The sequence below is a fragment of the Panulirus ornatus genome, chromosome 11, assembly GCF_036320965.1.
Source record: "Panulirus ornatus isolate Po-2019 chromosome 11, ASM3632096v1, whole genome shotgun sequence".
NCBI classification, from domain to species: domain Eukaryota; kingdom Metazoa; phylum Arthropoda; class Malacostraca; order Decapoda; family Palinuridae; genus Panulirus; species Panulirus ornatus.
This window is the reverse complement of record NC_092234.1, coordinates 1,732,218-1,747,897: the sequence shown is the minus strand read 5'-3', so window position 1 is coordinate 1,747,897 and position 15,680 is coordinate 1,732,218. Positions and strand designations below refer to the sequence as shown.

The window sequence follows — 15,680 nt, the reverse complement described above, 5'->3', positions numbered from 1 at the left end:
GATGAAAGTATCACTTCACAATCAACTTGGTATTCAAAGTAAAAAGTTAAGATATGTTTAGAGTACAACAAACATAAGATGAAGAAATATATAAGAGTGAACCAAGATGTTGTAATTACCTATCATTCTTCACAGGGAGGGAGTTTTACATTCACGGACCTCACTTCTTGAATATTCTCTGCTATCATACAAACTCTTAATTCATGTAAGCTGTCTGCATTAACCATGTCCTCAGTCATTTTGTTCCATTCATGGTTTGTCCACTGGTTGCTCTGTCCCTACATTTCTCAAAGAACTGTTCACATCATCAACCTCTTTTAAAAACTTAAGATAGTGATCAAGTCAACCCTCATCCCTCTCTCTTCCAAGGTGGGTAAATCTAAAGCCTACTGCTTTTCCCAGTACCTTAGCTCTCTTAATTCTGGTACCAACTTTGCTGCCCTCCTCTGGAACTTCTTAATGAGCTCTTTGTGCTTCTTTAGGTATGGTGACCAAACCTGAGAAGCATATTAAAATTTTGGCATTCTATGGGATATGAATATTTTGCTAAATATATCTTTACCAATATGCTTGATAGCTATTCTGGTTTTTGTCAGCAGACAGTTTGTCTCCCTAACCATTCACCTTATATGGGACTGGTGACAAGTTAGGGTCAATGTCGACTCCACAGTCCTCCTCACTCACATACTCCTGAAGCTTTTTTCTGCCTGGTAATAATCATATTGAGGCCATTTTTTTGCTTTTATTTTCATCCTCATTACTTAACATCTGCTTGGGTTGAATTTCAGGAACCATATGTCAGACCAACTTTGGAGCTTGTTAAAAGTTCCCTTGAAAGATGATGCAATCTTTCTCGATTTTCACTTTCCACATGACCTTTGCATAATCTGCAAACATATTCAGGTATGATTCCACACCTTAAGGCAAGTCATTAATATAGATCACAAGGATTAATGGCCCTCTGCTGGTAACCTTAACCCATGTGGAAAAGGCTCCTGTAACTTGCTTCCTCTGATCACTATCCGTTGTAGTAATTTCCCTTTCATTCCTGCTTGGTGATCCAAATTCTTAATCAGCTTCCTATGCAGCACAGAATCAAAAGCTTTCTGGCAGTCAAGATACAAACAGTCCACCCAGCCCTCCCTTTTGTCTAAGACTAAACTCACTCTCTTGTAGAATTCTAAGAGGTTAAACACACATAACCTCCTTTCCCTAAAACCATGCTTTCTCTCACTTAGGAGATTCCTCCTCCATAGTCATCCACTTGCTTTTTAATAGTTTTTCCAGAACCTTAGACACCACACTTACTACTGAGATCAGTCTATAGTTCAATGCCCATTCCTGGTCTCCTTTCTTATACACAGATAAGATGTCTGCTCTTTTCAGCTCCCTTAGCACTTTTCCTCCCTCCAGTGACATCTTTGAACAGTAATTCAAGAATTTTATCCAGCATATCTGCACACACCTTCAGCACTTATGGTGAAATTTCATTATGACCATGAGTCTTGTATAAGTCATCCTTTTAGTACTCTGTTAATATCTCTTCTAGATACCTCAAATATTTCCAAAACTTCCTCTCCATTCCATCTCACTAGTGTTGGGGCTACAGTGTCTTCCACTATGAAAATACTTTTGAACTTGTTATTCAGTTCCTTGCAAATCCATCCATTATCCTCTACAATTTTTTCTTTACAAAGTTTCTTAATTCCTCCTTTCTTATCCTGCTATACTTGTTCTGTGCTTTCTTATGCCTTACAAATGCTGGCTGACTGAAGGTTTATATCTTTGCCACTGCATATCTCGAAGCTCCTTTGCTTTATGATATCTTTTATCAAACCATTCCTTCCTCTTTCTTACTGTTCCCTCTGTATTTGAAGCTTAAGGTACCCATATGGGCCTTTACTTCTTCACCACCTTTCCCACACTCCTCAATGCAACCACGATCTTTGCTCATTCTCCCACCTATGATTCACTTCAGCTCCCGTAGATCAAGCTGCTGTAGTGTCCCCTCCAAGGTATCTAAAGCATTCCACTCCCTATTAAAACTTACCTCATGCCATCATTCCACCCTGTCTTGCCCCACTGCTAAACCATATTACCCTACTTTTGTTTAAATTAATTCTCATCTTCCTCCTTTCACTCACTCTCCCAAACTCAGACACCAGCTTCTCAAGTTTCTTTCTTGAGTCTACCACCAAAGATATGTCATTTCCAAAAAGCAATTAATTCATCTTTCAGCCCCCTAACTTCAACACACTGTTGCCCTGAACCAACCTCCAAGACCCTTGAAATGATCTCCCGTACCACCCCATCCATGAACATATAAAACACCCACGGAAACATCACACACCCAAAACAGACCTAGCTTCACTTGGAGCCTATCTATCTATTTATATCTCTAATGCCTATTCCAATAAGAACTCCCTCAAAGGGATGGCCATGGCAACAGAGTCTCCATTACTAAGGAACTCCAGTGCCACTTCTTAGCCTTTAGTGCCTCACCCTTAACAAGCCACTGGCAGAAGGAAAGTCTAGCACAGTGTTTGCAGAGGCTCCTACCTAATATTGCAGGTGACTACTTCTATCTAATGCTCCTACCTACTTCTTCTACCTAATATCACTACCTAATGCTCTTGCCTAAATCTTCCTGCCTACTACTTCTATCTACTGCTTCTACCAATTTGTCAAAAAGCAAGGCTAGCACATAGTGCTCACCGCAAGAAAATCTAGTTATGAAGAATGAGCTGCTTGAGTTAAGTGTTGTCAAGTATTAAATATGATAAGAAGAGATTGTATGCTTGGGGAAAGAATGCCAGCAGTCCACATGTTAGTGAAGCAAAAAGAAAAGACAGCTACCTAGGTCAGTGGAGTGCAACTTGAAAACCACTAAAGTGCTGGCTCGAGCACTAAGCAGATGTCACTAACCCTCCTCATACCCAGGCGGGAGGTAATAGTAACATCCCTCCCTAGTCGTTGGCTGCCTACCAGTTACGTGTAGGAAGGGAAAAGATGAATGGTTCCAAATGATATATATCACTTGGAACCATTCACCTTTTCCTTCCCTGCATATACACATGCCTCACTCTCCTACTGAAACTCCTCACCGCATCTAGTAGCTTTCCTCCTTTACCGATATATAACTGTAACACCTTTCAGAAGGCAGTAAGTCAAACCTAACAAAAGGTTTCCTCAGGTCCATAAATGCAATGTGCAAATCTCCTAGTATTTCTCACACAAACTTTTTAAAGCAAACACCCAGTCTACTTATCCTTTACCACTCCTAAAACCACATTGCTCCTCCACCAGTCTGATCCTCTGTGCATGCCACCACCTGCTCAGTCATCACTCTCCTATAAGATGTTCTAGAAATACTCAACACACTTAAATCTATATAATTCAATCACTCACCCTTATCTTCATTTATCTTTATATAATAGAACTATTCATGAAATCTGCCAGTCCTTAGGTAACTCATCTTGAGCCAAACATTCACACTGAATATCCCAAGGAGCCAATCAACAAAACCATCCCCTTTCTTGAGGAATTAAACTACAATCCCATCCACTTAGGATGCTTTACAACACTTCATTTAACACAAAGCTTTCACTCTTCTTTTTACTACAGGCCTCATGAGTATCCCTTATACGAAATACCAAAGACCAGAAGTCTTTCGGACTTTGAATTTTTTCAGATTTTGGAATATTTGCATGTACATAATGATATATATGGAAAACAGGATGGTTTGGAAACAATCAGGTAAGAGCTGAGACATACCTCAATCTTTTGACCATTCAACGGTCTTCCTTCAGAAGATGCTGATTCCAGCATTTGGTGGGACTGAGTGCCCCAGCAAGTGATGGTCACCTGCTCAGACGCCTTGGCACGTCGCTCTCTGATTGGATTGCTTGTACTGCTGCCTTCACCCATTCACAGCAATCTCTACTGTCTGATGTTGTTCTTAATCCCCTACTCTAGGTAAGCTCTCACACTATCACTAAACGGTCAACACCAAGGCAACTACAGTCAAGTGACATAACATTTAGTGATAGTGTGAGAGCTTATCTAAAGGAAGGGATTAAGAACAATGTTAACACAAGGTCTGGGTTCATCAGCTGATTACGTCAGGCAGTGGAGATTGCTGTGAATGGGTGAAGGCAGCAGGACAAGCGATCTAATCAGAGAGCAACACACCAAAGAGTCCAACTGGGTGAGCATTACTTCCTAGGGAATACAGTCCTGCCAAATGCTGGAATTAGTATCTCATGAGGAAGACTGATGAACAGTCAAAATGTTGAGGTATGCCTGAGCTATAACCCGTCTGTTTCCATACCATCCTGTTTTCCACATTTGTCATGATGGATAATAATAGACAATAAGATATCCTGGGAATGGGATCCAAGTCTAACCACAAAATCCATTTATGTTTCATTTACAACTTATACATATAGCCTGAAGGTAACATATACAAATCTTTTATAATCTATCCAATAATGCCTGCTGATCCTCCAACCTCTCTCACCCATATATACTCTGATATAGAGGTCTTTTAACCCTTGAACTGCAACATGTCTCATAAGAATCCACTTACACAACTGCAACATGCCTCTTATGAGTCCACTTACGCAAATGTGACGTGCCCCATGTGAGAACAAAATTCTGCATCGTTTTTTTAAATCACTCGCCAAATTTACCATTCTTCCCCATGATGCTCATTTCAACACTCTAGCACAACTGAACAAAGCCAAAGGTAAATTAATATTATTAGTTTTTCAATTTTCATTCTTTTGCATGCATATCTTCAATTTCTAAGGACACAATGTTTTATGATTTTTTTCTTCTTCAGTTTTTGTGCACAACACTCCACACAACTGAACAAAGATAAATAAATTATATCTTTTTTTAATTTTCATTTATCTGCATGCATATCTTTAGTGTCATAGGAATATACAAACTTCTTAAGATTTTTTTTACTTAATCATGTTTTTTGTGAATACAGCATAACAACAGGCAGGTTTCTGACAGCCATAATTTTAAGGAGCCAAACCAGGTACAGTATTTCTAATTCCCAATTCTTTTCCTGCAAACTACTTGATGAGCTGTTCACCATTTTCATTTGCAATCCAGGTAACTGATGCCCCAAGTTATACTTGCAACTCCCTCATCACCCAATCTTGCATTCAAATCTCCTGCCACTAAGACAACCCCTTGCATCAATACACTCACTCAGCTCCTACCAAAGGATCCATCTCTGCTTCCTGACATCTCTTGCTACCAGATGGGTATATGCCAACAATCACCCACCTCTAATAATCTATTTTCACTCTCATCCAAATCAGTTTTGAACTCTGTTCCTTACATTCTTTAACACATTCCCATAACTCCCTCATTAGATGAGCCACTTCCTTTGTTCTTGCTCTCACACTAACCCCTGACTTTCCACCTATGATATTCCATAACCATCCCTCCCCCTCCCCTTGAGATTAGTTTCACTCAAGAACCACAACATACTGGTTCTTCTCCCTAACATAGCACCTATCTCTCCCTTCTTCTCATCCTGGCTACCTCCACATACAATCAGTGACCCAAGCCTGAGGCTTCAAAATACACTTCTTGCTTGGCTTTTGTTCCCTCTGTATTTTTTCTTCACTTGTTCTTTTTACCTCGATGCTCATTCCAAAGTCTGACAAAAGTCTGGCACAATCAAGAACATCAGTTTTGATGTCAAAAGTATGCAATCTAGTAATTTACTTAGTATTACATGAAATCACTTCTGATTCACAAAATACAAGGAACATTCACTTCCAGGTAAGTGGTAACACACCTTCTGAGGTAAGGAATCAAACCAACATCTTTGAGTTTAGGTGGAAAGTGCTCTAAAGTTGTGCTATACAAAAGATATTAATTTCATCTAAACAGCAAATACCACAGAGTTTACTAGAGTTACAACTAAAAACTTGCATCTGAACAAAGGGTAGATTTATGATACTTTGGCAAGCCCAAGATGCAAGAAAATGGACTGTAGATACATAAATATATAAGACTAATAGACTGAAAACCTGAAATATAGAAAAAATGCAAGCTGAATTACATCATGCTACTCTGTCATGTTACTGTAACCCTCCTGAACTACATCCTGAAAAGATGTCATCCACAGCAAGAGATGCTCCAATAACAAGAGACTTATTAGCATTTTCCTTTTCTACATATTAAGGTGGCAACCTTAGAGTCCAAGAATAGTAAATCTTTCCAAGGAAAGTAGTTGATATATAGAATGAAAGAATAAGAGAAACATTATGCAAATCACATTCATCACTGAAGTACTTTAACTAAGTAGCTTTCAATGTTCAGTTCCCAACACCTATGTTTCATCATTTGGAGACTGTCCAAATTTTCTGCTACAATATGAATGAAATTACTTCAGAGATAACAAACTAATGCAGAAATCCCTTGCCTACCAGTTTTACCAGTCACAGTTTTGAGTATTGCACACTTATACTACTGTTTACCACTGCATCAAGTTTTGAGTATCCATAGTTTTCCATGGCACCATCAAAATTTTATCTGTGCATTGGATATGTGTGAAGAGGCTGTAGTCTGCTTGTGGACCAGCCCAGCAGTCCAACATTTCTTGAGAGAGGCAAGGCAAGTATCATAACTAGGCTGTGTTGCTAAGGCAAGTAAGAAGACAGTCTTTTGTGTGGCACAGCTGGCTGGATGCTTTATAGTAGTACAGAAGTGCAGCATCTGTGGTGATATTCTGTCATTGTATTATTACCTCACAGTTCTGCACATAATTTATTTCATTCTTGTAGCATAAGCACCTTGAAGTATACCTTTCACATTTTTAACACTGAAGTTTTCATTACAGGACTTAAGGTATGTATGTAAAGGGTCACTGCCCCTAACCAACCATTTTCCAAAGGCCCTGTACCTTCTCAACCATGACTCTGCCAACCATGGGGGGGAGGTCTTTCAGGAACATAACCCCAGTGGTTGGCAAGGGACCTCAGTAAGAAAATTAACATCCAAATAATCAGCAAGCCTATACCACATAAAGAATGTGCATGGTGAAAGGTTGATACTTCTAGAGTTAAATGAACTACAAGCAATGACACCAATGAGGCTTAAAACTTGTGAATATTGTAGCAAAGAAAATTGTTATATTCTTGATATACCTTGTTGCCTGAGTTGATGAGGTGATGAGCCCATCGTTTGAGAATATCAACAGATTCCTGTAGAGGAAGGGCACATTTGGCTAGCCAGACTGACTGCTCCCAATGGCCATAAGACTGTAGGTAGCGGCACGCATCGCCAGCCTTGCCAATCAAACACAACAGTTCAACACCTGAAAATTATATCAATGAGCACTCATTCTGATACATCAATGTTTAGATTAATTAACACATTCATAAACTGGAATAGTCAGCTGAGGAAGGAAATGCATGAAAGAGTTCTAAATATTATCTACAGTGATTCACTTCCTACTGAAGCAGACACCAATGTCCAAGGTTCTTTCAATGCTTTAGCAGCCAAAAAACTTTAAATCCTGTGAAGTATCCATAATCATTTCGTAGATGTACGCCATCTAGTCCTTTTATCTGATCTACTTCTTCCTCTACACTTAAGGATAACTAATAAAGACTGCTTGAAGCCCTTTTCCCCATACCTTTTCTTTCAACATGACCAAACTGTGGTGAAATTCCTTTCCACACTCTTCTACTTTGTCCCATCTCAAATCTACTGACCTTCCCAAATATTTCCAGCTGCAATTAAGTTAGTGGCCACGAGTTTGATTGTTGACTGAGCCTGAGTAGAGTGATGGGTTGCAGCAAGCAGACAAGCTCGTAAACAGTCTGTGTAGAAATGCTGGTTTGAAGCGTCAGCATCCAATAAAAGACGAACAGCACGATCTCTTTCACCAATCACAGCAAGACAGCGGCCAAGAGTTGCTCGCTGTGCACCTTCTAGGTTCTTGCTCTCGTGTATGGCTAAACGTTCCAGTTCATGATGCTGCAACAAGGCAGGGCATAACATGAGTGGAAATCACAAAATAAACATGGAAGTAGTACTGATTACATCACAACTAGAAAAAAACAATTTTCTTAAAAGCTCTTTGTTTATGGTGATATATGATAGAGGTTGATAGAGATATTTTGTGGAAGGTTTTAAGAGTATATGGTGTGGAAGGTAAGTTGCTAGAAGCAGTGAAAAGTTTTTACTAAGGATGTAAGGCATGTGCACAAGTAGGAAAAGAGGAAACTGATTGGTTCCCAGTAAATGTCGGTCTGCGGCAGGGGTGTGCGATATCTCTATGGTTGCTTAATGTGCTTATCAATGGGATGGTTAGGGAGACAAATATAAGGTTTTGGAGTGAGGGGCTAGTATGCAGTCTGTTGGGGATGAGAGGGCCTGGGAAGCGGGTCAGTTGTTGTTCACCTATGATATAGCTCTAGTGGCTGATTCAAGAGAGACTGCAGAAGTTGGTGAGTGAGTTTGGAAAAGTGTGTGAAAAAAGAAAGTTGAGAGTGAATGTGAATAAGAACAGGGTTATTAGGTTCAGCAGGGTTGAGGGACAAGTTAATTGGGATGTAAGTTTGAATGGAAAAAACTAGAGGAAGTAAAGTGTTTTAGATATCTGGGAGTGGACTTAGCAACGAATGGAACCATGGAAGTGGAAGTGAGTCACAGGGTAGGGGAGGGGGCGAAAGTTCTGGATGCAATGAAGAATGTGTGGAAGGAGAGAACATTATCTCAGAGAGCAAAAATGGGTATGTTTGAAGAAATAGTGGTTCCAACAATACTATATGGTTGCAAGGCATGGGCTATAGATAGGGTTGTATGGAGGAAGGTGGATGTATTGGAAATGAAATGTCTGAGGACAATATGTGGTAAGAGGTGGTTTGATGGAGTAAGTATTGAAAAGTAAGAGAGATGTGTGGTTATAAAAAGAGTGTGGTTGAGAGAGCAGAAGAGGGTGTGTTGAAATGGTTTGGACATAAGGAGAGAATGAGTGAGCAAAGGTTGACAAAGGGGATATATGTGTCAGAGGTGATGGGAACAAGGAGAAGCAGGAGACTAAATTGGAGGTGGATGGATAGTGAAAAGGATTCTGAGCAATTGTGGCCCGAACATACAGGAGGGTGAGAGGCATGTAAGAAATAGAATGAATTGGAACGATGTGGTACACCAGGATTGACATACTGTCAGTGGACTGAACCAAGGCATGTGAAACGTCTGGGGTAAACCAAGGAAAGTTCTATGGGGCCTGGATGTGGATAGGGAGCTGTGATTTCGATGCATTACACTTGACAGCTAGAGACTGAGTGTGAATGAATATGGCCTTTTTTGTCTGTTCCTGGCACTGCCTCACTTGGGGGGATATGCTATTTCTTGTGTGGCGGGGTGGCAACGGGAATGGATGAGGGCATCAAGTATGGATATGTGCATGTGTATATATGCATATGTCTGTGTATGTATACGTATGTATACGGTGAAATGTATAGGTATATATATGTGTGTGTATGGGCATTTACAAATATACATGTGTCTGTGGGTGAGTTGGGCCATTCCTCATCAGTTTCCTTGTGCTACCTTGCTAACGCGGGAGACAGCGGTTAAGTATAATAAATGAATACATATAATATATATATTTGCGATTTCATGTGTGGTGGGATGGCAAAGTGAATGGAAGAGGGCAGCAAGTATGAATATGTACATGTGTATATATGTATATGTCTGTGTATATATATGTATAAGTTGAATTGTATATGAATATATATGTGCGTGTGTGGGCCTTTATGTATATACATGGGTATGTACATGGGTTGGGCCATTCCTTGTCTGCTTTCTTGCACTACCTCGTTAACATGGATGACGGCGATTAAGTATAATAAATAATATCATTCATGTATAATAAATATGTGGGAACATCGGCGAAGGGGGCAAATGGGGAGGCAATAATAACAAGTACTGGTGAGGTGAGAGGGAGATGGAGTGAGTATTTTGAAGGTTTGTTGAATGTGTTTGATAATAGAGTGGCAGATATAGGGTGCATTGGTCGAGGTGGTGTGCAAAGTTGAGAGGGTCAGGGAGAATGATTTGGTAAACAGAGAAGAGGTAGTGAAAGCTTTGCAAAGGATGAAAGCCAGCAAGGCGGCAGGTTTGGATGGTATTGCTGTGGAAATTATGAAAAAAGGGGGCGACCATGTTGTTTACTGGTTGGTGAGGATATTCAATGTATGTATGGTTCATGGTGAAGTGCTTGAGAATTGGCAGAATGCATGCATAGAGCCATTGTACAAAGGCAAAGGGGATAAAGGTGGTGTTCAAATTACAGAGGTATAAGTTTGTTGAGTATTCCTGGGAAATTATAGGAGAGGGTATTAATTGAGAAGGTCAAGGCATGTACAGACCATCAGACTGGGGAAGAGCAGTGTGGTTTCAGAAATGGTAGGGGATGTGTGGATCAGGTGTTTGCTTTGTAGAATGTATGTGAGAAATAATTAGAAAAACAGATGGATTTGTATGTAGCATTTATGGATCTGGAGAAGCCATATGATAGAGTTGATAGAGATGCTTTAAGCAATGTATTAAGAGTATATGGTGTAGGAGGTAAGTTGCTAGAAGCAGTGAAAAGTTCTTATTGAGGATGTAAGGCATGTGTAATGGTGGGAAGAGAGTAAAGTGACTGGTTCCCAGTAAATGTCGATTTGTGACAGGGGTGCATGATGCTTCTATGGTTGTTTAATTTGTTTATGGATGGAGTGGTTAGAGAGGTGTATGCAAGAGTTTTGGAGAGAGGGGCAAGTATGCAGTCTGTTGTGGATGAGAGAGCTTGGGAAGTGAGTCAGATGTTGTTCGCTGATGATACAGCGCTGGTGGCTGATTCGGGTGAGAAACTGCAGAAGTTGGTGACTGAGTTTGGTAAAGTGTGTGAAACAAGAAAGCTGAGAGTAAATGTGAATAAGAGCAAGGTTATTAGGTTCAGCAGGGTTGAGGGACAAGTAAACTGGGAGGTAAGACTGAATGGAGAAAAACTATAGGAAGTGAAGTGTTTTAGATATCTGGGAGTGGATTTGGCTGGGATGGAACCATGGAAACGGAAGTGAGTCACAGGGTGGGGGAGGGGTTGAAGCTTCTGGGAGTGTTGAAGAATGTGTGGAAGGTGAGAACATAATCTTGGAGCAAAAATGGGTATGTTTGAAGGAATAGTGGTTCCAACAATATTATATGGTTGTGAGGCATGGGCTATAAATAGGGTTGTGCGAAGCAGGGTGGATTGTTGGAAATGAGACGTTTGAGGACAATATGTGGTGTGAGGTGGTTTCATGGAGTAAGTAATGAAAGGGTAAGAGATATGTTATTTATTTTATTTATTTTGCTTTGTCGCTGTCTCCCGCGTTAGCAAGGTAACGCAAGTAAACAGACAAAAGAATGGCCCAACCCACCCACATACACATGTATATACACACACGTCCACACACGCAAATATATATACTAATACATCTCAATGTATACATACATATACACACAAAGACATATACATATATACACATTTACATAATTCATACTGTCTGCCTTTGTTCATTTCCCATCGCCACCCCACCACACATGAAATAGCAACCCCCTCCCCCCGCATGTGCGCGAGGTAGCGCTAGGAAAAGACAACAAAGGCCACATTCATTCACAATCAGTCTCTAGCTCTCATGTATAATGCACTGAAACCACAGATCACTTTCTACATCCAGGCCCCACACAACTTTCCATGGTTTACCCCAGACGCTTCACATGCCCTGGTTCAATCCATTGACAGCATGTTGACCCTGGTATACCACATTGTTCCAATTCACTCTATTCCTTGCACGCCTTTCACCCTCCTGCATGTTCAGGCCCCGATCACTCAAAATCTTTTTCACACCATCTTCCCATCTCCAATTTGGTCTCCTACTTCTCCTCGTTCCCTCCACCTCTAACACATATATCCTTTTGGTCAATCTTTCCTCACTCATTCTCTCCATGTGACCAAACCATTTCAAAACACCCTCTTCTGCTCTCTCAAACACAATTTTTCATTACCACACATCTCTCTTACCCTATTATTACATACTCGATCAAACCACCTCGCACCACACATTGTCCTTAAACATCTCATTTCCAGCACATCCACCCTCCTCCACACAACTCTATCTATAGCCCACACCTCGCAACCATATAACTTTGTTGGAACCACTATTCCTTCAAACATACCTATTTTTGCTTTCCGAGATAATGTTCACGACTTCCACACATTCTTCAACGCTCCTAGAACTTTTGCCCCTGTCCCCCACCCTGTGATTCACTTCCGCTTCCATGGTTCCATCCGCTGCCAAATCCACTCCCAGATATCTGAAACACTTCACCTCCTCCAGTTTTTCTCCATTCAAACTTACCTCCCAAATGACTTGACCCTCAACCCCACTGTACCTAATAACCTTGCTCTTATTCACATTTACTCTCAACTTTCTTCTTTCACACACTTAACCAAACTCAGTCACCAGCTTCTGCAGTTTCTCACACATCAGCCACCAGCGCTGGGTCATCAGCGAACAACAACTAGACTCACTTCCCAAGCTCTCTCATCCACAACAGACTGCATACTTGCTCCTCTTTCCAAAACTCTTGCATTCACTTCCCTAACAACCCCATCCATAAACAAATCAAACAACCATGAAGACGTCACGCACTCCTGCCGCAAGCCAACATTCACTGAGAACCAATCACTTTCCTCTCTTCCTACACGTACACATGCCTTACATCCTCGATAGAAACTTTTCACTGCTTCTAACAACTTGACTCCAACACCATATATTCTTAATACCTTCCACAGAGCATCTCTATCAACTCTGTCATATGCCTTCTCCAGACTCATAAATGCTACATGCAAATCCATTTGCTTTTCTAAGTATTTCTCACATACATTCCTCAAAGCAAACACGTGATCCACACATCCTCTACCACTTCTGAAACCACACTGCTCTTCCCCAGTCTGATGCTCTGTACATGCCTTCACCCTCTTAATCAATACCCTCCCATATAATTTCCCAGGAATGCTCAACAAACTTATACCTCTGTAATTTGAGCACTCATTTTTATCCCCTTTGCCTTTGTACAATGGCACTATGCAAGCATTCCGCCAATCCTCAGGCACCTCACCATGAGTCATACATACATTAAATAACCTTACCAACCAGTCAATAATACAGTCACCCCCTTTTTTAAATAAATTCCACTGCAATACCATCCACACCCACTGCCTTGCCGGCTTTCATCTTCCACAAAGCTTTTACTACCTCTTCTCTGTTTACCAAATCATTCTCCCGAACCCTCTCACTTTGCACACCACCTCGACCAAAACACCCTATATCTGTAACTCTATCATCAAACACATTCAACAAACCTTCAAAATACTCACTCCATCTTCTTACATCACCACTACTTGTTATCACCTCCCCATTAGCTCCCATCACTGAAGTTCCCATTTGTTCCCTTGTCTTATGCACTTTATTTACCTCCTTCCAAAACAGCTTTTTATTCTCCCTAAAATTTAATGGTACTCTCTCACCCCAACTCTCATTTGCCCTCTTTTTCACCTCTTGCACCTTTCTCTTGACCTCTTGCCTCTTTCTTTTATATATATCCCAGTCATTTACATTATTTCCTTGCAAAAATTTTCAATATGCCTCTCTCTTCTCTTTCACTAATAATCTTACTTCTTCATCCAACCACTCACTACACTTTCTAATCTGCCCACCTCCCATGCTTCTCATGCCAAAAGCATCTTTTGCGCAAGCCATCACTGCTTCCCTAAATACATCCCATTCCTCCCCCACTCCCCTTACCTCCTTTGTTTTCACCTTTTTCCATTCTGTACTCAGTCCCTCCTGGTACTTCCTCACACAAGTCTCATTCCCAGGCTCACTTACTCTTACCACTCTCTTCACCCCAACATTCTCTCTTCTTTTCTGAAAACCTCTACAAATCTTCACTTTCGCCTCCACAAGATAATGATCAGACATCCCTCCAGTTGCACCTCTCAGCACATTAACATCCCAAAGTCTCTCTTTCACGCGCCTATCAATTAACACGTAATCCAATAACGCTCTCTGGTCATCTCTCCTATTTACATACAAATACTTATGCAAATCTTTCTTTTTAAACCAGGTATTCCCAATCATCAGTCCTTTTTCAGCACATAAATCTACAAGCTCTTCACCATTTTCATTTACAACACTGAGCACCCCATGTGCACCAATTATTCCCTCAACTGCCACATTACTCACCTTTGCATTCAAGTCACCCATCACTATAACCCAGTCTCGTGCATCAAAACTACTGACACACTCATTCAGCGGCACCCAAAACACTTGCCTCTCATGATCTTCCTTCTCATGCCCAGGTGCATATGCACCAATAATCACCCATCTCTCTCCATCAACTTTCAGTTTTACCCATATCAATCTAGAGTTTACTTTCTTACACTCTATTACATACTCCCACCACTCTGTTTCAGGAGTAGTGCTACTCCTTCCCTTGCTCTTGTCCTCTTACTAACCCCTGACTTTACTCCCAAGAAATTCCCAAACCACTCTTCCCCTTTACCCTTGAGCTTCATTTCACTCAGAGCCAAAACATCCAGGTTCCTTTCCTTAAACATACTATCTATCTCTCCTCTTTTCTCATTTTGGTTAAATCCACACGCATTTAGACACTCCAATCTGAGCCTTCGAGGAGGATAAGCACTGCCCAAGTGACTCCTTCTGTTTCCCCTTTTAGAAAGTTAAAATACAAGGAGGGGAGGGTTTCCAGCCCCCCACTCCCATCCCCTTTAGTCGCCTTCTACAACACGTGAGGAATGCGTGGGATGTATTCTTTCTCCCCTATCCCCAGGGAGAAATGTAAGGTAATAAAAAGAGTTTAGCCATTTTATGTGTGGTGGGTTGGCGATGGGAATGGATGAAAGCAGCATGTATGAATATGTACACGTGTATATATGTATGTTTGAAGGAATAGTGGTTCCAACAATGTTGTATGGTTGCGAGGCGTGGGCTATGGATAGAGTTGTGCGCAGGAGAGTGGATGTCCTGGAAATGAGATGTTTGAGGACAATATGTGGTGTGAGGTAGTTTGATCGAGTAAGTAACGTAAGGGTAAGAGAGATGTGTGGAAATAAAGAGTGTGGTTGAGAGAGCAGAAGAGGGTGTTTTGAAATGGTTTGGTCACATGGAGAGAATGAGTGAGGAAAGATTGACCAAGAGGATATATGTGTCAGAGGTGGAGGGAACGAGGAGAAGTGGGAGACCAAATTGGAGGTGGAAAGATGGAGTGAAAAAGATTTTGAGTGATCGGGGCCTGAACATGCAGGAGGGTGAAAGGCGTGCATGGAATAGAGTGAATTGGAACGATGTGGTATATCGGGGTCGACGTGCTGTCAATGGATTGAACCACGGCATGTGAAGCGTCAGGGGTAAACCAGGGAAAGTTCTGTGGGGCCTGGATGTGGAAAGGGAGCTGTGGTATCGGTGCATTATTACATGACAGCTAGAGACTGAGTGTGAATGAATGGGGCCTTCGTAGTCTTTTCCTAGCGCTACCTCGCACACATGAGGGGGAAGGGGGTTGTTAATCCATGTGTGGCGAGGTGG

At 41.2% G+C, this 15,680-nt stretch overlaps 1 protein-coding gene across 1 annotated transcript in view; it reads right to left on the bottom strand.

The window, feature by feature from the left end:
- Positions 1-15,680, bottom strand: part of LOC139751177 (WD repeat-containing protein 11-like) — a 147,431-nt gene that overhangs the window by 23,132 nt on the left and 108,619 nt on the right. The window contains exons 19-20 of the mRNA XM_071666300.1: positions 7,746-8,010; positions 7,176-7,345 (exon numbers count right to left, since the gene is read on the bottom strand). Of these exons, the coding sequence (XP_071522401.1) occupies positions 7,176-7,345; positions 7,746-8,010 (435 nt within the window). The remainder of the gene's footprint in view (positions 1-7,175; positions 7,346-7,745; positions 8,011-15,680) is intronic.